The sequence below is a fragment of the Acartia tonsa genome, chromosome 5 (assembly GCF_053477335.1).
Source record: "Acartia tonsa isolate MP-2025a chromosome 5, ASM5347733v1, whole genome shotgun sequence".
Lineage (NCBI taxonomy): Eukaryota > Metazoa > Arthropoda > Copepoda > Calanoida > Acartiidae > Acartia > Acartia tonsa.
In genome coordinates, this window is record NC_137264.1 from 31,563,110 (window position 1) to 31,579,630 (window position 16,521).

General features: G+C 32.2%; 1 protein-coding gene across 1 annotated transcript; it reads right to left on the reverse strand.

The window, feature by feature from the left end:
- Positions 1 to 49: 49 nt before the first annotated feature.
- Positions 50 to 15,838, reverse strand: LOC145319283 (uncharacterized). Its single transcript, XM_080161325.1, has 10 exons — positions 15,702 to 15,838; positions 14,753 to 14,819; positions 14,353 to 14,405; positions 13,961 to 14,044; positions 5,776 to 5,856; positions 4,914 to 4,982; positions 1,827 to 1,878; positions 1,253 to 1,352; positions 882 to 954; positions 50 to 422 (listed from the first exon to the last, which is right to left on the reverse strand). The coding sequence occupies exons 1-10, from the start codon at positions 15,760 to 15,762 to the stop codon at positions 352 to 354; spliced, it is 711 nt and encodes a 236-aa protein (XP_080017451.1). The 5' UTR covers positions 15,763 to 15,838; the 3' UTR covers positions 50 to 351.
- Positions 15,839 to 16,521: the final 683 nt, after the last annotated feature.

Below are 16,521 nucleotides of genomic sequence, written 5' to 3' on the forward strand. Positions count from 1 at the left end.
TATTATAGATGATCATTCAAAATGTCAGCCTCCTATCTTGATTAGCAAATGAGAAAGTCACGTTTATCCCATTAGATTTCTTATAGACTGACGGACGTTTTAAATTATAGGGTAGCTTCGCTATTAAAAATTAAGTTTATAAGACTAGATGAAATTTAACAATAATTGATGCAAAGAATATACAAGGATGATAGCATTCATAAATGCAAAGTTTAACAAACCAGACTGAAGAACAGACGAACATTAACAATGTTAAAGTGGCAAACTTATTTTTAGATATAGAAATATTATTGTTCAATAAACAAGATCAATAAGTAAGAATAAGTTATTTATAGCACAACTCCTCTACAATTAGTTATCATTATCATATGACATGCATTCTAATGTGATTTTTCCATTGTCTTTCCACGTCAAATCAGCATCTGAAATAAAATTAAAATATTATAACAATTTAAAACTAAATTAAATTAGGATAGGATAAATTATATAATTTCAAAAAAATGTATATATATAAAAATTCAGGGAAGGACATTTGACTTTTATCACCACTTCTACTCAACTCTATTCGTTGGCTCAAAAACTTTGGGTACTTTATTAAATTGTTTTTTTTTTAATTTCAAACTGTTAGTGTTAACACTTTTCAACTAATAATATCAATCTTGTTTATCATCATTGGGAATCTATCTATCTATGATACCAAGATATTCCCATGTATGGTTACTACATATCTATCTATCTATCATTTTATATCTATCTATCATTTTATATCTATCTATCTATCTATCTATCTATCTATCTATCTATCTATCTATCTATCTATCTATCTATCTATCTATCTATCTATCTATCTATCTATCTATCTATCTATTTATCTATGATACCCAGGTATTTCCATGTAGTTACTCCTACAGGACAAGTGCCACTGCCCCCGGTTCCAAAAACAACTCCTCTGGTCTAAATATAGAAAAATAAACAACAACTTTTGTAATTGATATGCTTATTTCGACAAATATTTTAATGGAAGATATTTCAAAATAAATTTCAGAACTCTATATCAAATAACAGCTAAGTAAATCACCGTTTCCCAGATATTTTAGATAAGTTAGATATTAATTGATACCACTGCTCTGACACACGAACTGTCATTTCAAACAATATGGTAGCTTCGAAACATATTTGAAGTCAAATTTTATAATTAAATAGGCAATTTATAACATGAGTTAGTAGTAAAATATGATTCCAACAGTATTACCTCTCCTATGCTAGTTCCATCTCCAATAATCCAGGCTCCCTTTGATTTCCAGATATAAGTACAGTCAGATGTATATCTTCCCTGCAGGCTACACGCTTTGCTAAAATGCACACATAAAGTATAGATAGTTTATAAAAAGTTTTTGCTCTGTACCTGGATGACCCGGCAAGGTTTGCTGTCATCCTGTGCGGTCAGGATGTTGATTTGTAAAGAATTCCGATCTTCACATTATGAATACATTTACAAAGTCAATTATCCTTTTATATACAAAAAGATAGAAAAAAAAACTTTTAGGTTTAAGGAAAAACATCGTAACAGATTTTTAGACCAATCACTCAAAGGAAGAAAAGATAGGCTTGGCGAATTACCAAAATTCCGAAAAAAAAAACGAAAAAACTCAGAGATGTAAGGATGGTACAATGAGCTATTAATCAAATTAATTAAATTAAAGAAAGCATTTAAGGCAAATTTTTATTTAAGTTCCTGTTCTTGTACCCAAATTCCAAGACAACAAAAATAATGAATTCTATATCTATTGACCATCCCAATATCCCTGACGAAAAGAACTACTTACTTAGCATAATGGGGATGCTGGTTAATGGTGCCAGGTTGAAGAGTGTAGGTTCCTGCAGGTTTTATTCATTCATGTAATAATACAGGTAGGGAAGGTACATCTTTTTTTTCTTCTTTTTTAAACTAGTCCCCTAAGTTTTCAACAACTTTAATGACTTTTATTTAATTGTTATTGGTTGAGTGTCCAAATGCTTCAACCATTGTAATATACAGAAGGGGTAGTACTTTAATTTATCGGTGATATTTTGAAACTGACAAAAGTTCCTGATTCTTCTCCTCAAGGCCTTTCCTGGGAGCACTATGAAGCCATAGTTCAGATGCAAAGAATTTTTGACCTCCATAAGTGGGGTCTAAAAATTTCAATGTGCTTGTGTGATCGCAATTTTTGCATTACAGAAAACATATTTTGCGTGGGTCATTTTTTTTTGCATAAATCAATCACATTTTGGCTTGGGGCCTTAACCCTTAATATCCCTTAAAAACACGAAGATTTTCTTCAAGTCCTATTCACATTCCTATCAATGTTTTTAAAAACTTGAAAAATTATTTTCTTATTTCCGTATAAAATTTGAAACTTGACACTGAATCTAGAAAATTATAAAAATATTGTGGTTTCAACAATTATTTCTGGTCAAATTTGGTGGCAACAACTCAGAGATTTGAAGGGATAAGATAATGTATAATAAACTGGTTTCAGTCCCAATGATAATAAACAAAATCACCCCCTCTGTAGATATAAATTATTTGTTGAAAAGTTTGGAGACTACTAGTTTTTAAATAAACCCATAAATTTTCTAAAAAAGTATTTGTGCGGGCCAACAAAAAAGACAACGTAGTTATAAAACTTTTGGTACCAGTGTAATTTTCAGTTCAATTTCCCCTCCCTCCCTGCAAAAACCACTGATTGGTTATTGATTATTTTCAGAACACACAGCTACTCTATTTCAAGGATATGTACGTCTGTCTAGAGAAGATATTTAATAAACTAATTCAGTATCATTTAAAATATCCAATTTTACTTTTCAATCCTGAGGTGAATTCTTAAAAAAAAATTGCCTCACTAAAATTTGTTTGCTCCACTAAAATCAGTGAGGCTCGCTAAAAATTTTTAGGGGATAATTTTGCCTCACTAAAATTTTAGTGAGGCAAACTGATTTTAGTGAGGCAAAAGTTCACCTCTGAAATTATAAAAAATTTTGGTTGATAGTGCACTTAAAATGTAAATAATTATCATTATAAATCATCTATGTATTTTGTTTTAAATAAAAAATGATTTGTCAAAATAAATCCTTCTTTTTTCTGTTATTATAAATTTTAACATTTATTCTAAATCCTATAATATTTCCTGGGCTACCCTTTAAGTTTTAAAGTCCTGAGTCCAAGGGGGGGGGGGGGGCCCGGGGGGGATAAAGGGGTGTCCCCCCCCCTCCCAAATAAAAAAGCTTGGACGTCTTGCCTCTACGATATAAATATTCCCCCCTTCTCTAAACCAAAAAGCTTGGACGTCCTTGGCCTGGAGCAGATATATAGGACACCTAGTGGATAAAAGAAATTTTGCAGGTGCGGGAAGAATGTTGCTCAAAAATCAGCCACAAGACGTCATAAAAATGATCAATTATCCATCTACTTTTTGGGGGTTTTCTTTCCAACTTCTCCTCTAATCTTCCTCAGTTTTATTACGTCACGTGGCTAATTTTTGAGCGAGGATTTATCCCATCATATTTTAGACATTTACAACCCAGAAAAAATATAATAGCTATATATTCCAATTCACACGCGTTATCTCTATCCATTCCTATAGTGCATAATATGTATCATAGGATCTTGCTTTTTGTGTTTTAATAGGCATTATATATGCAGATAGATGTATTGTTGTAGGATGTATTAGCAGTATTTTTAATCATTGCAAAAAGATGGTGTTATGAATTTTTTGGATCATGCAAAGAAAACCAAGTTTCGGGTTTCGTTGCATTTTCATAGTAGCTTTTCTCCTATTGTAGACACTGCGGGGTGCTCTAACCCTGCAGGGCCTATTTTCTAACCCTGCGGGCCAATCATTGACACTTACGTAACCTAACATAACCTAAATAACCTTTCAAAAGCTACTGTGAAAATGCGACTTCGTTTTCTTTCCATGGTCCAATTTTTTAAATGTACCTTTATTTTTTTAGCAGTTACAATTTTGTATGTTTTTTATGAACTCAATGGTACAGCCATTTCAAGACGATGTTTCTTTTTACATAGAACAAAATATAGCAGATTATATCAAAATTACAAAAAGAAAAATTATATTTTATTGGAATAAATAGATAATTTAACCATCGACCAGTCATTCCCTACCCACTCCCAACCTCCTGGGATCTCTGTACTTGATTATTTTTCTTTAAATGTAAAAATGTAACTGACACTTTTATGATCATTTTGGTTGTTTTTAAAGACATAGTAAATATGATTGTGATTGTTGCACTTTTATTGTTTGATGAATATGATATTTTTATAGTTTTTAATCCGGCAGTTGAAAACACTGCTTATGTCTAACATAACTTCCTGAACAAAGTACGAGATGCTTTTAAATAAGTTGCCTGATAACACCCCTTTTTGAAATAAATTTTATCTCGTATGCCTAACCTAACCTGAATAAACAAATAAACGAAAAACTAACCCGAAAACCTCCTCCCTCTTATTTTCAATTAATTTTAAAAATAAGTGCTCAACAAGGAAATTAGAATTAAAGCCCCCAAAATATCAATCAACTTCCTTAATCTCGCTGTCTAAATGGCCGGAGTGACGGTTCAAATCATGTAATAAATGAAGATCAATGTTTTATTAATTGCCCCTGCTATTGCTATGAGAAAAAATTGATGGGGCGCAATGGCGTCCACAGGGTTTTTAAAGACGCCACAAGAATTGTTTTATTTTTTCGGCATTGGGGTGGGTATACTCCCCAACATAAACAATATACTCAAAAGTCAAACGGATATGAATCGGTTTCTTTGCTAATAGCAATACTGAAATAACTGTTAATATTATTTTCTGAAGAAAAGGCTATATTTTTATTATTCTCGCCAGATTATATTGAATGAATTGCCTGTTTTCTGTCTCAAGAAAGCATCAAAGAAATGTGCTGAGCCATCCAGAAACATAAACACACAACATTCTGAAAATAATTTAAATCATTACAACATTCACAGGAAACCGAATTTGAACTCTGTAAAAGAATCTTGGACGCTATATCTTAACATTCTGGGAGGAAATAAAAAACCTAAAGAATAGCTATTTAAAGAATTTTTAGTTTATTACTTAGGTTGTTTTACAAAGTTCAAATCCATGTTCTAGTTGATTGCTGAAGTGATTTATTCACCAATTTAGCAGTTTCTATGCAAATTTTCATAAATTCCATATCTTTTCTTGGCTGTGAAAGAAAATATGGTAAAGGAACCCATCAAAGTCAAATATCCAAATCTACTGTTGACATTAATACTCGAAATGTGCATTTAAAGTCACCACATGACTAACATATTTTTTTAGTTTGGGCGAACAGGATAGTGCCTATAAAAAAATGAAGTCATACTTGATACAAATGAACAATGATAGGCCAACACACAGACTAAATTACCAATGACAGGACAATATACATTTTGATTTATCAATGGTAGGTCAGTATGAAGTCATTTTTTATAGGTATTATAAAAAGCTTCATCAATATGAGAACAAATAATCATAGATCATCGTATAGGCCTAAATTCGAAGCCTATAAAAATGACATCATACTAGCCTACCATTGGTCGAATCAAATGAAAACTGGCCTGCCATAGGTAGTTTAGTCTTTGTATCAGCCTATCATAGGTAACTTGTATTGTATGACGTCATTTTTTATAGGCATTATAAACAGCTTCCAAAATTCTTAATTTTACCTGTCCTAAAATACCATGCATAACTTGATCGATTACCTCTATTTTGTAGATATGACTGATCATCAATTTCTCTTGCTGTCTTCCTACCATGACGAGAATCTGTACCAATCAACCTCTCTAAGAATAAGATCCATTAGAGTACAAATAACTAAATAAAGATGCAAAGGTCGTTCGGACGCTTCGATATTTGATTCGCTAGGCATTTGTTTTCTTTATATATTTAAGGCCTAGAATAACGATTTTTATGAAAGTCTTTATTATTTGCATGAATTTAACTTTTGTCATAAATATAAAAAAATAATAATAAATGAATTTCTGCTCGATAATATAAAACTTGCATTACATACATAGTTAAAATTTTAGGGGGGTAAACAATATTTGCGGCGCGCTTCTCTCCCCCCCCCCCAAAAAAAAAAAAAAAAAAAATTACCTTCCCCCCCTTAAAAAATATTACCCCCCCTCCCCCAAATAAAAAAGCTTGGACTTCCCTGTCTGCACCCATTCTTAATAATCATTTTTGTCTTCAGGTTATGTTACTCTATAAGTGATAATAGTATTTTGTTTAACTCTCTGATTTGTTGCGCTTATATGTTTTGGATGTTGGCTTCCTTGTTTTAAGAACAATTTTTGTGTTGCTTATTTGCTTGTGGCTGATTAATTGTTCATTGCAACGGAAGAATGAAATTAAACTTAGTTGTAATCATTTTTAAATGAACAAAATTAATTAGATTTATAAATCTACTCAAACTTAATGTGTCATTTCAAATCAATTATAAAGCAGATTTACTTAAAAATTAAAAGTAATATATAAAATAAATAGATTCGTTAACCAAGGTAATAATTTTTGAATGATTTATATCATTAATTTGAGCATGCTAACATTACGATTTAGACAGCGATTCACCTCTTTCATTGTTACTAGAGAGTCCATTTGTACATTTAAAATATGCTGTATTTTTGTATGGTATGATCATTCTATTATTATGATTTTTCAAATGATGATACCTAGGACAACAAGGTACAACATTTCAAATAAAGCATTTCTATATTCAAGTCTTACAAATGTTAGTATGTCAATAATCAGTATCCTGTAATTAAGCTATGTCAAAACAAATTTACATACAATTTTGTGTTTGCTTATATAATAATATTTATCTGCTTATTTGAACACTCTACTAGACTAATAGTGCTTCTATTTGTTTATTCTACCGTATGATTTCAGACCTTCGCTTTTATGGTTGCTGTCATCCTTGTTTTTCATTAAAAATCCGTATTATTCTTAATAAAACCCTTTTTTAAATTGACCTTTAATTTAAATTATTTTAAAAAGATGTAAGGGTACATGCTGTTGCGTAAATTGAATTCTCCATAAAAATCTAGAGAGTTATTTCGTAGGATAGATACTTTAGAGTTAGAAATATATAAATCTTAATGGACTGCGAAAAAAAACTAATTTTGATAGGTATATTCTGACCATCAGATTTTTTAAGTTCGCGTTTATAGATGTTGTCATCCTTACCATTTCTGTCCTTATTTGCTTTGTGCCTTTTTGGTTATTTTACACTAATTTAATTGACTATAATTTGAGGTTAAAAGTTGCGGCCTTCATGTTTATGACAAAAATACATTTGCAACAAGGATGACAATATCCTTAAAAGGATAGCTTTTATGAATCAGAAGGGATTAGACAATGGATGATAAATTGATATACATCCATATAATGAGAAACCTAGATTAAATTCAAATGTTTAAACAATACTAGTTTGGGAAGTTCAATAAAAGTTCTGAAAATTTTTGGGCAACAAATAAAATAACATTATTATAAAACTTTCAGTATCACTGTAATTAATCCCCCCCCCCCCCCCCCGACTTCCCTGGGTAGATGCTCATTTGTTGCAACATAATCTAGGAAATAAATCTTTACCTATACAACCAACCTTTTAATTGCACTTCTTCTGTCCAGAAGTCATAACTTTGTATATAAATGAGTTAAATGCCTGTGTTAAGAACAATGATAAGATAAAATAGAATAGTTTTTCACACAACAATTATCTCAATTTAAAAATAACATATATTTGATTAGAAGTTTTCTTTGTTTAGTTTTACAATTATATTTTAATAGCTATTAATTTACACAATATGTGTATATATATATAGATACTTAATACATAGTAGGTTATAATTAATTTACATTATAATAAAGTAAGAGGATGTTTTTTTGTCTAATTTTCTGTCAGTACCGAAGGATCTCGCTAATCGCTGAACCGTTATGGTTCTCCTTTACAGGGTAGCTTATCATAGGTCCCAGGAAGGTTTATAACTATTTTGGGGGACGGTAACACCACCCTCCCAAAAAATATCACCCCTCCAATCTCCTTCCAAAATTTAAAATTAAAAAAAAACCTAATATAAAAAAATTATTATCTAATTCAACTCCCACTTCCTTAATCTCCCTAGAGGCCTCTAGAGGCGTAGCCGCTAATTAATTTATATAGAGTATTTACATATTGCTTGTTTTCAGAGGGATGTCGAGTTTGAGTCTAGATTGCATTACCGTCATACCAGACACGTCTATAATGTTATCTAACAATATAAAGTAAATACCATTAATATCCAGAGTAGTATAAAGAAGCAGCTTATAGTGCTTAATAAGAATGACGTCATACAATACAAATGACCAATGATAGGCCAGTACACATTTTGACATTACTCAATTATAATGTTAATGAGATTAATAAGTTACTGATCAGAGGCAGCTATTCTGACAATCAATTCAATTTGAAATTGCCGAAAATTAAACATTTTGCTGGCGTAGAGTTGGCTTAAACTTTTTTTGATGTAACCGAAGGGCAGTGGGTTAGAAAGGGAGAAATAAGGTAACGGGGTTGTAGGGTAAATTTTCACTTAGAATTGTTTTTCAGAATCACATTCTCTTTTCCCTGGTTACTGATAAAAATCTATATTTGACAGAACAATGCTATGGTCATACAATAATAACAATTAAATGTGTTACTTATTTGTTTATATGTAATTTTAACGCCACATAGACAAACGTAATTAAAGGTATTTAAGTTTGATTTTAGCTTCACATATTTAGTACTAGCATCCAACCCATAGCATTCGAAAGGAGCAGAAGGGGCATAAAAATGGTCTAAAACCATTCCATGGCGGATATTTAAACACTTTTTTTTTATTTTGTCCAATAGTTTAAAAATAGGAACCCAGTAAAAGTGTCAAACTATGACGTCAGAAAAAATTAATATTTAACCAATGAGAGACCGCTATATATTTTACCATTGGTCAATTGCAGTGAATACTGACTTCTCATTGGTTAATTGTTATTTTTTTCTGACGTCATAGTTCAACACTTTTACGAGGTTCAAAAATAGAATATGGTTTAGGGAAGTAACTTCCAAAGCCCGCCCCCCCCCCCCAATTCCTGATCATACCTCGTATCAACCATCCAGAGCATCGTCCATTTGTAATGGGATGCGATACACCAACACAATCAAGGATATTAGGTTAAGTAACATCTAACAGAAAACCAACCTTTGGATTGCAGATCTTTGTCTGAGCATGTTTATTGGCCAAGGCATTCCCCCTACTCTTACAATTTATGTCGCGTACCTGACATAGCTGCAGTAAGAACCATTTTTAACGTTTTTAGTTATGACAGGGTGTTGGGCTAAAAATCTATCACCTCCCGGACGACGAGCGGATGTGCTACGTGTTGAGCTACGGTCAATAGTCCCCCCCCCCCCTCCAGATAGGTTTAATCTAGTATTAGCCTTATAAGCCATCTATTCTTCAGCCCCGCAACCGCCTTAGCTTAGCAACTTTTTAGAATCTGAGACAACCGTCAAACTAAAATAAACTGCTTTGATAAAACTGCAGCGGCAAAAATATAAGCTTAGCGGCTTGGAGGAACAAACAGTCACTCTCTCCAGCCGCCGTATATTTGAATTTAGCAACTGACCCGCCAATCACTAAACATAACCTTTTATGAGCTCTATCTATAGGGATAAGACAATGACCGATAAATAGATGTACATCCCCCTTGATGATACATTAAATTGTCCCTTCTGTAGGTTACAATTAGTGGTTAAAACCTTTGGACACTCAACTTAATGAACCAACTAATCTAAATTCATTTAAAGTCCCCAAAGTTGCTGAGCCAACGAATGTGAAAACATTTTTACAAAACTTAGGGGACTAGTGTAATAAACAGACCCTCCCTGCCTGCCTATCACAACTAGGAGCTAAAATAACAACCAATAACAATGCTTTAGTTATGGTAAAACGTTTATTTAAATTTTTTATTAAAAAACCTAAATGAGGAAGTGAAATTAAAATTTTAACCTTGATATGTTATCTCCTCTTTATAATAATAATAATAATTATTTTTTATTTTATTGTTAGCACTGAATATGATTTGTTAAGTACTATTAGTTTTTATAATTTATGATTATGAAGCAAACATATAATTATATCTCAACAATTGATTTGTTTACACATTCATGCTAAATTTTTTCTCATCCTATTATATAAAGTATGAATTAGTAAGCGTTTTTTGTCTGTCCCTAAGGATCTCGCTAACCGCTGACCCGATACTGTTCTCCTTTACAGTGAAGCTTCTTATAGGTCCTAAGAAGGTTTTAAACTATCTTAACTTATCCCTCTCCTTCCTTAATTAAGTGCCCCTAGAGGCTTCTAGGGGCGTAGCCGCTAGTCTATGATAATGGATGTAAAATATAGCTTAGGTCCAAACACTAAGAACTATGGCTACACACACACACATGTAAAATATACGTAGATATGATGACAGGAGAAAAATTGTCATCAACTTAGTTTGTAATTTCGGCGTTCTCCTCTTATATTCTTAATTTTTTCAATTTTGAATGACTTTGACCGAGAACGACAATTAGGTTAGCTTTGGTTATGGTTAGGCAAGGGGGCCGAGGGTCCACGGCTAGGCAGGCTAGGGGGCTGAGCGCTGCGGCTAGGCAGGCTAGGGAGTCGAGCGCTGCGGCTAGGGAGTCGAGCGCTGAGGCAAGGTAGGCCAGAGATATAGTTTTGTCAGGGTGGGGTATTCAAATTTACAAAAGAAAAAAATCCCAAGAGGATAATACCGCAATTTCCCCTCGCATATATTGGTCAGGCCGTTTATCCAGTAGAAGGGGAGGGGATGGGGTAATGGAGATGGATAGGGGAGATCGTTATTTTGGCAACCTACATAGTTCACTTTATTAAGGAATATGAAAATCTGGTGTAAAAACCAAGTAATAATAAATCCATTTCTATAATCCAAAGTAGAATAATGTTTGCCCTTCTGTTTTCTGAAGCTTAAGATCTTGGTGACTGCTAAACCGATTTGGCTCTAATTTTCAGAGAACATGCTCGTTGGTCATCACATTGTGTTAAGCTATTTATTTTCAGGTTCGATATTAATGTAATAAAACTATTTTTTTACATAAATTCAAAACATTTTGTACAGTTTTTGATTGATGTTTGTTGCTGTTACTGCGTTTTGTTACACATTTTATTGAAAGGTGTATTATTAAATATTAATGTATAATCTTTTACGGATATCTGAACCAATTTAAATTAAATGTTGTAATTTTGTTGACATGTTGTCGTTTATATTGATTTTGATTATTTGGTTCAATCAAGGACGATTTCATGCATTGAATGAATTTACCATCTTTCCTTTTGGCGCTTTCACTTAAAGTACCTATTGAGCACTGAGCTCCCTCCCACCCTAATTGATATAAGTGAACAGGGGGGGAGGGGGGGGGGTAGTCTTTTTCTCCATGCCTGACACCTGCAGAGGGGCCTGATACTGCAGGGCCTAACCTGCGGTACCAGAGGGATTATACATTACCCCCTAATCTGACCTAAAATAATAAACGAACCACGGAAACTACCCTTCTATTTCAACATAAAATGATCAGAGGAGGGGTTAATGTGCTCGACTATGTACTTTGAGAGAAATCGCCTCGTTTCTTAAAAGGTGGAAGCGGAAGACATTCGTTGGTGAGATTCACAGAAAACTGGTCGGTTATGGAGAAAGGGGAGGGGGCACTGGCAGATTTCAAAATTTTATTTTAACCCCCCCCCAAAAAAAAATATTTACAAACTATCAAAGGTAAAATTCTCATAATCATTATTAAATTTTGAAGTAAACACAAAAAGGCATCGTATTAGTATGAGTTAAAGATTCTTGCTTATTTTAAATTTAAGAAAACCCTTTTCCCTCCTACACTTATTATTTTAAGATACTCAATTTATAATCCCAAAGATAAGCTATTTATAGACTGTAGAGTATCTTTGCTATCAAAATGTACATATGAAAGCAACAACAACAAACAAACATATAAAATTATTTATATATTTGACATTTGAAAGCACTATAATTTGCCAATAGGAGCACAGCTTTTTCATAGCTATCTCTTTTTCTTTTGTATATCCTCATATAAAAATGACAGGATGTCTGACTGTCTAGTGTGTGTGTGTATGTGTGTGTGTGTGTGTGTGTGTGTGTGTGTATGTGTGTGTGTGTGTATGTGTGTGTGTGTGTGTATGTGTGTGTGTGTATGTATGTTTAGCATAGGATCTCGCTAACCGCTGAGCAAAATGGTATCCTTTACAGTGAAGACTCTTATAGGTCCAAAAAAGGTTTTGGTGAAGTCACCATTAGAAAAAACTAATCCCCCATCACAAAAAAATCTGTCTAAACTAAAGTTGGAAGTCGTGGGTTTACTTTTCTCTCTCCCCTCTTCATTTACTCAACTACACCTCAAGTATCAAATTCTCAAATCTGTTCAGTGGCTATTATTTCAAATTTAAAGCCAAAATGCAAAATAAGAAAAAAGTAGAACAGAAAAATATACTTAAAGTTTCTTTTTTTGATTCCCACAGAAATTGGGACTATAAAAATAAGTGAAGCTGAAAAAAGTGGTTCTGCTTGAACACGCCACTATATGATTTAACATTTTGATGCTGTAACATTTTAGGGTGGACATAGTATATCTAGATGCTCCATTTGACCGTAAAATCCGTCAAACTTAAAAATGAAATTCTAGCAGACAAACACTTTTATTTATGTTTGTTATACACACTTCTTTCTAAAAATACCCGCGATGAAATTTTTCGAGGATATAATTTCCCGAAATCTAGCTCTATCCTAAAAATTCAACTATTAATAGTTGACTTATAATACATGCTTTGTCATATGCTGAACATTATACGAGCAAAGAAATTTTAAAACAGTATAAATAAACCTAGCAAAGCTTTATCCTAAGTAATGTGACTATTTAGAGCTTACTAATTATGCGAATAAATTAAAAAATAATAACTGTCCTTTCTCATTAAAATCTGTACACTTTCTAACCAATAGTATGCCATGATTGTTCCTCCGCATATGATATAGAGAGTGTTTCTAGATAGATTATCTCTATACTTTTTAGTAACGCAGCTGCTCTAGTATAATGTTATTTCTGTAGCCGCCTTAGTTATAGGTCATAAATAAAGTTCATTCATAGTTTCAAAACAACATTTATGTTGTAGAGTCGCTGCGTCTCCAACAAATTATTACTCATGGCAGGGAACCTTGAAACTTTTGGGTAATAAATAAGTTTATTTCCTTTTTGTTAGTTTTTACCCAAATTAAACATTTTGCCCAAGGTGGTAATAGTGGTATTAGACAATAGAAAAAATAATTGTGGATAAAACACAAATACTTTAAAAATATGATTAAATTTTTATCTTGGTCATATTCATAAATGATCTTTTGTCTTTGTATAAGCTTGTGACCCAACTTATAGTAATGTCTAGAAAGATATATTAGAGTTATTGATGTTTCACTTGTATGGTCTCAAATAAATCGAAATATGTCTCCATATTTTTATTAATCAATATACAGTTGCCGTAACAGTTGGGGTGCCCATTTAGATTTCAATTAAAATTGTGCTACTTCTTAGCATTAATCATATTGTTGACAATTTATTTAGCTTGTACATGGTGACATAAACTTATCAATTTAACTTTAAATTTGCTACTGCTATTAGGCTAAATATTAACTTGCAGGGGTTAATACATGAAACATATTTCAAAAATGGATGGCCTGTTTAAGTTTTACTTTGAAGAGAAGATTTTTATGTATTTTATCTCTATTTTCCTTGGGTTTAAGGACATAACCACTAATAATAATATATGCTATTACCTTTAAAATTTATAAATGATCGTTGTAAATTTATCTTTGGATCATTATATTCGATCTCTCCACTTCTAGAACCATCAGAAATATCTGAAAGAAATATAATACAATTACAATATCTTGTAGTAAAATAATATATATTCATTTATCTCTGTATTTTAAATCAGTAATTATCTCATTGAAACAACTATCATAATGATTATTTGCTGGCTTCCTGCAAGATAATTCTCACATAAACTCAATAACTGTACCAAACCCTTTAAAATTATCCAATTATTAGATTGTTAACAAAACACATATTGTTTAAAATGACATTTATCCCAATCTAAACAAACAAGACATACTTGAGTATGTTGCCAAAATCAATTACTTCCTAATGCAAAAATTATCATTCTTACCTATGTCATTATAGTTTTTTGTTGAAAGTCTTTCTATTGGCGCAGATCTGGCACTAAAAAAATACTGTCAGAAAGCATATTAACTTTACATTTATCAAGACAACCAGTACATATGATTTGACAGTTGGTCCAATTTTGATTTTATTTGTTATCTGATGTACAGCAATAAATCATTTTGTGCAAGGTTACAAGACACTTTTAGATTAGTAAAATTTGTGCAAGATGTGCAAAATTGTGATCACAGCCACAGGAGTTTAATTTAGTAGATTGTGACAGACAAGTTGGATTGTATCTAGTATGAATATATGAATATTATGATAGGAATCATTACAAATTATATAAAGAAATAAAATTTAAAATCATAGGGAATTGAAACTTATTCTACTCTGATCATAATTACCTTTGATAAAGTTTTGAATAAAAATATGGTCTAAAATATGCTAAACCCAAATCTTCTGCTGTTATTCCTGAACAAAATCATTAATTTTGTTAGATTTATAATCAAAACTATTTTATAAAATAATTTTTTTGAGGGGTGGTGGGTCATCCTATCTTCTGTGTGAGTGTGTCTGTCTGTACCAAAGGATCTTGCTAACACCTAAACTGATAAGGTAATTCTTTACAGTTTAGCTTCTCATAGGTCCTGGGAAGGTTTATAGCTATTTTTGGGAAGGTTACTACCACCCTCCAAGTGAAATCATCCCATGAGCTTTATAAAGCATATTTAAATATTTGAAAACTTATTCATTACAGGGGTTAGTGAGATCTTACTGAACCATCAAAAAAATCTACAACTTTATTCAACAGTTAGGTATTGTATTTGAATTTTATACCATTAAATTTGAATCTTTAAAATATAAAACAAATTAGTTTGAACTTGAAATTTATAATTACTTGATTTAATAGATAAAAGTTGTGTTATCTTAATAAGAAAATTACAGCCAATAAATTTTTTTTATACATTATAAAGAACCTAAAAGCAAAGGTTGTTGAATAAAAATGTGAAAGAATCAAAATATGTCTTAGTTTCTCTTATAGTTGTGATTTAATGCTCCCCTCCTGCCCCCCCCCCCCCCTTCTAACTGATTGTGATTCTGGAGCTTGCTTAAGATCTTAGAAAATACTGGTCTAAAAATATCTATAAGGCATTTAAATTTATCGTTTAGACATTTTAGAGTTATATAATCTGAATCACTGCACTAATACAAAGCCATATTAAAGTCCTGAACTGTTTATACAAATCTTCATATATTTTAATCACAAACTTTTTTCATAATGGCTTCATTATTAAAATCACTACAATGATTGTATAAATATCACTTTCATCCACAATTACATTTAAAAATTACCAAAAATAATTGTAGATATTGTAAGTGTTGTTACACACACTTGTGTGCACGGCGCACGCATCTTGTCATTACTGTCGTCATCTCAATTCGCGCATTTTGTCCGTCAACCCTTTGTAGACGAGCGCTCCCGCAGCAAGCCACCAGCAACATTCTCTACCTAGGGGCAATTTTTATATGCTTCGTGATTTTTGGAAAAAAAATTCATCTTAGAAAATAAGCATAGATTATTAAAAAATTTTGATATACAGGCAAATTTATATAGAATATATATAAAATGCTTTTTCAATTTTAAAAATAAAGTCGGGGCTATGTAATCAACCCAGTAAGGACGTGGCTACTGCCCATGATAATCTAACAACTAAGGTTTACTAAGGGGAGCTATTTCCAAACACCTGGGGTAATAGTCTGAGTAACACCAAACACCTGGGGTAATAGGCTGAGTAACACCAAACACCTGGGGTAATAGGCTGAGTAACACCAAACACCTGGGGTAATAGTCTGAGTAACACCAAACACCTGGGGTAATAGGCTGAGTAACACCAAACACCTGGGGTAATAGGCTGAGTAACACCAAACACCTGGGGTAATAGTCTGAGTAACACCAAACAGACAATTAATCCTTTTATTGCACGATCTTTATCTAAGACAATGGACTATTGATTGATGCATATTCCCAACAATAATAAACAAAATTACCCCTTCAGTAGATCACAATTATTGGTTATATAATTTCAATACGGCTAGTTTGAACCAACTTATCAAGATTATTTAAAGTGAGTCATCGAATGAGAGAGAGAGAAGAGAGAGAGAGAGAGAGAGA

Coding starts and splice junctions, on each gene's coding strand:
- LOC145319283 (XM_080161325.1), bottom strand. CDS start 15,762: ATGCGTGCGCCGTGCACACAAGTGTGTGTAACAACACTTACAATATCT. Junction 14,045..14,352: donor AAAAAACTATAATGACATAG/GTAAGAATGATA, acceptor TATTTCTTTCAG/ATATTTCTGATGGTTCTAGA. Junction 4,983..5,775: donor GTCATATCTACAAAATAGAG/GTAATCGATCAA, acceptor AATTATTTTCAG/AATGTTGTGTGTTTATGTTT.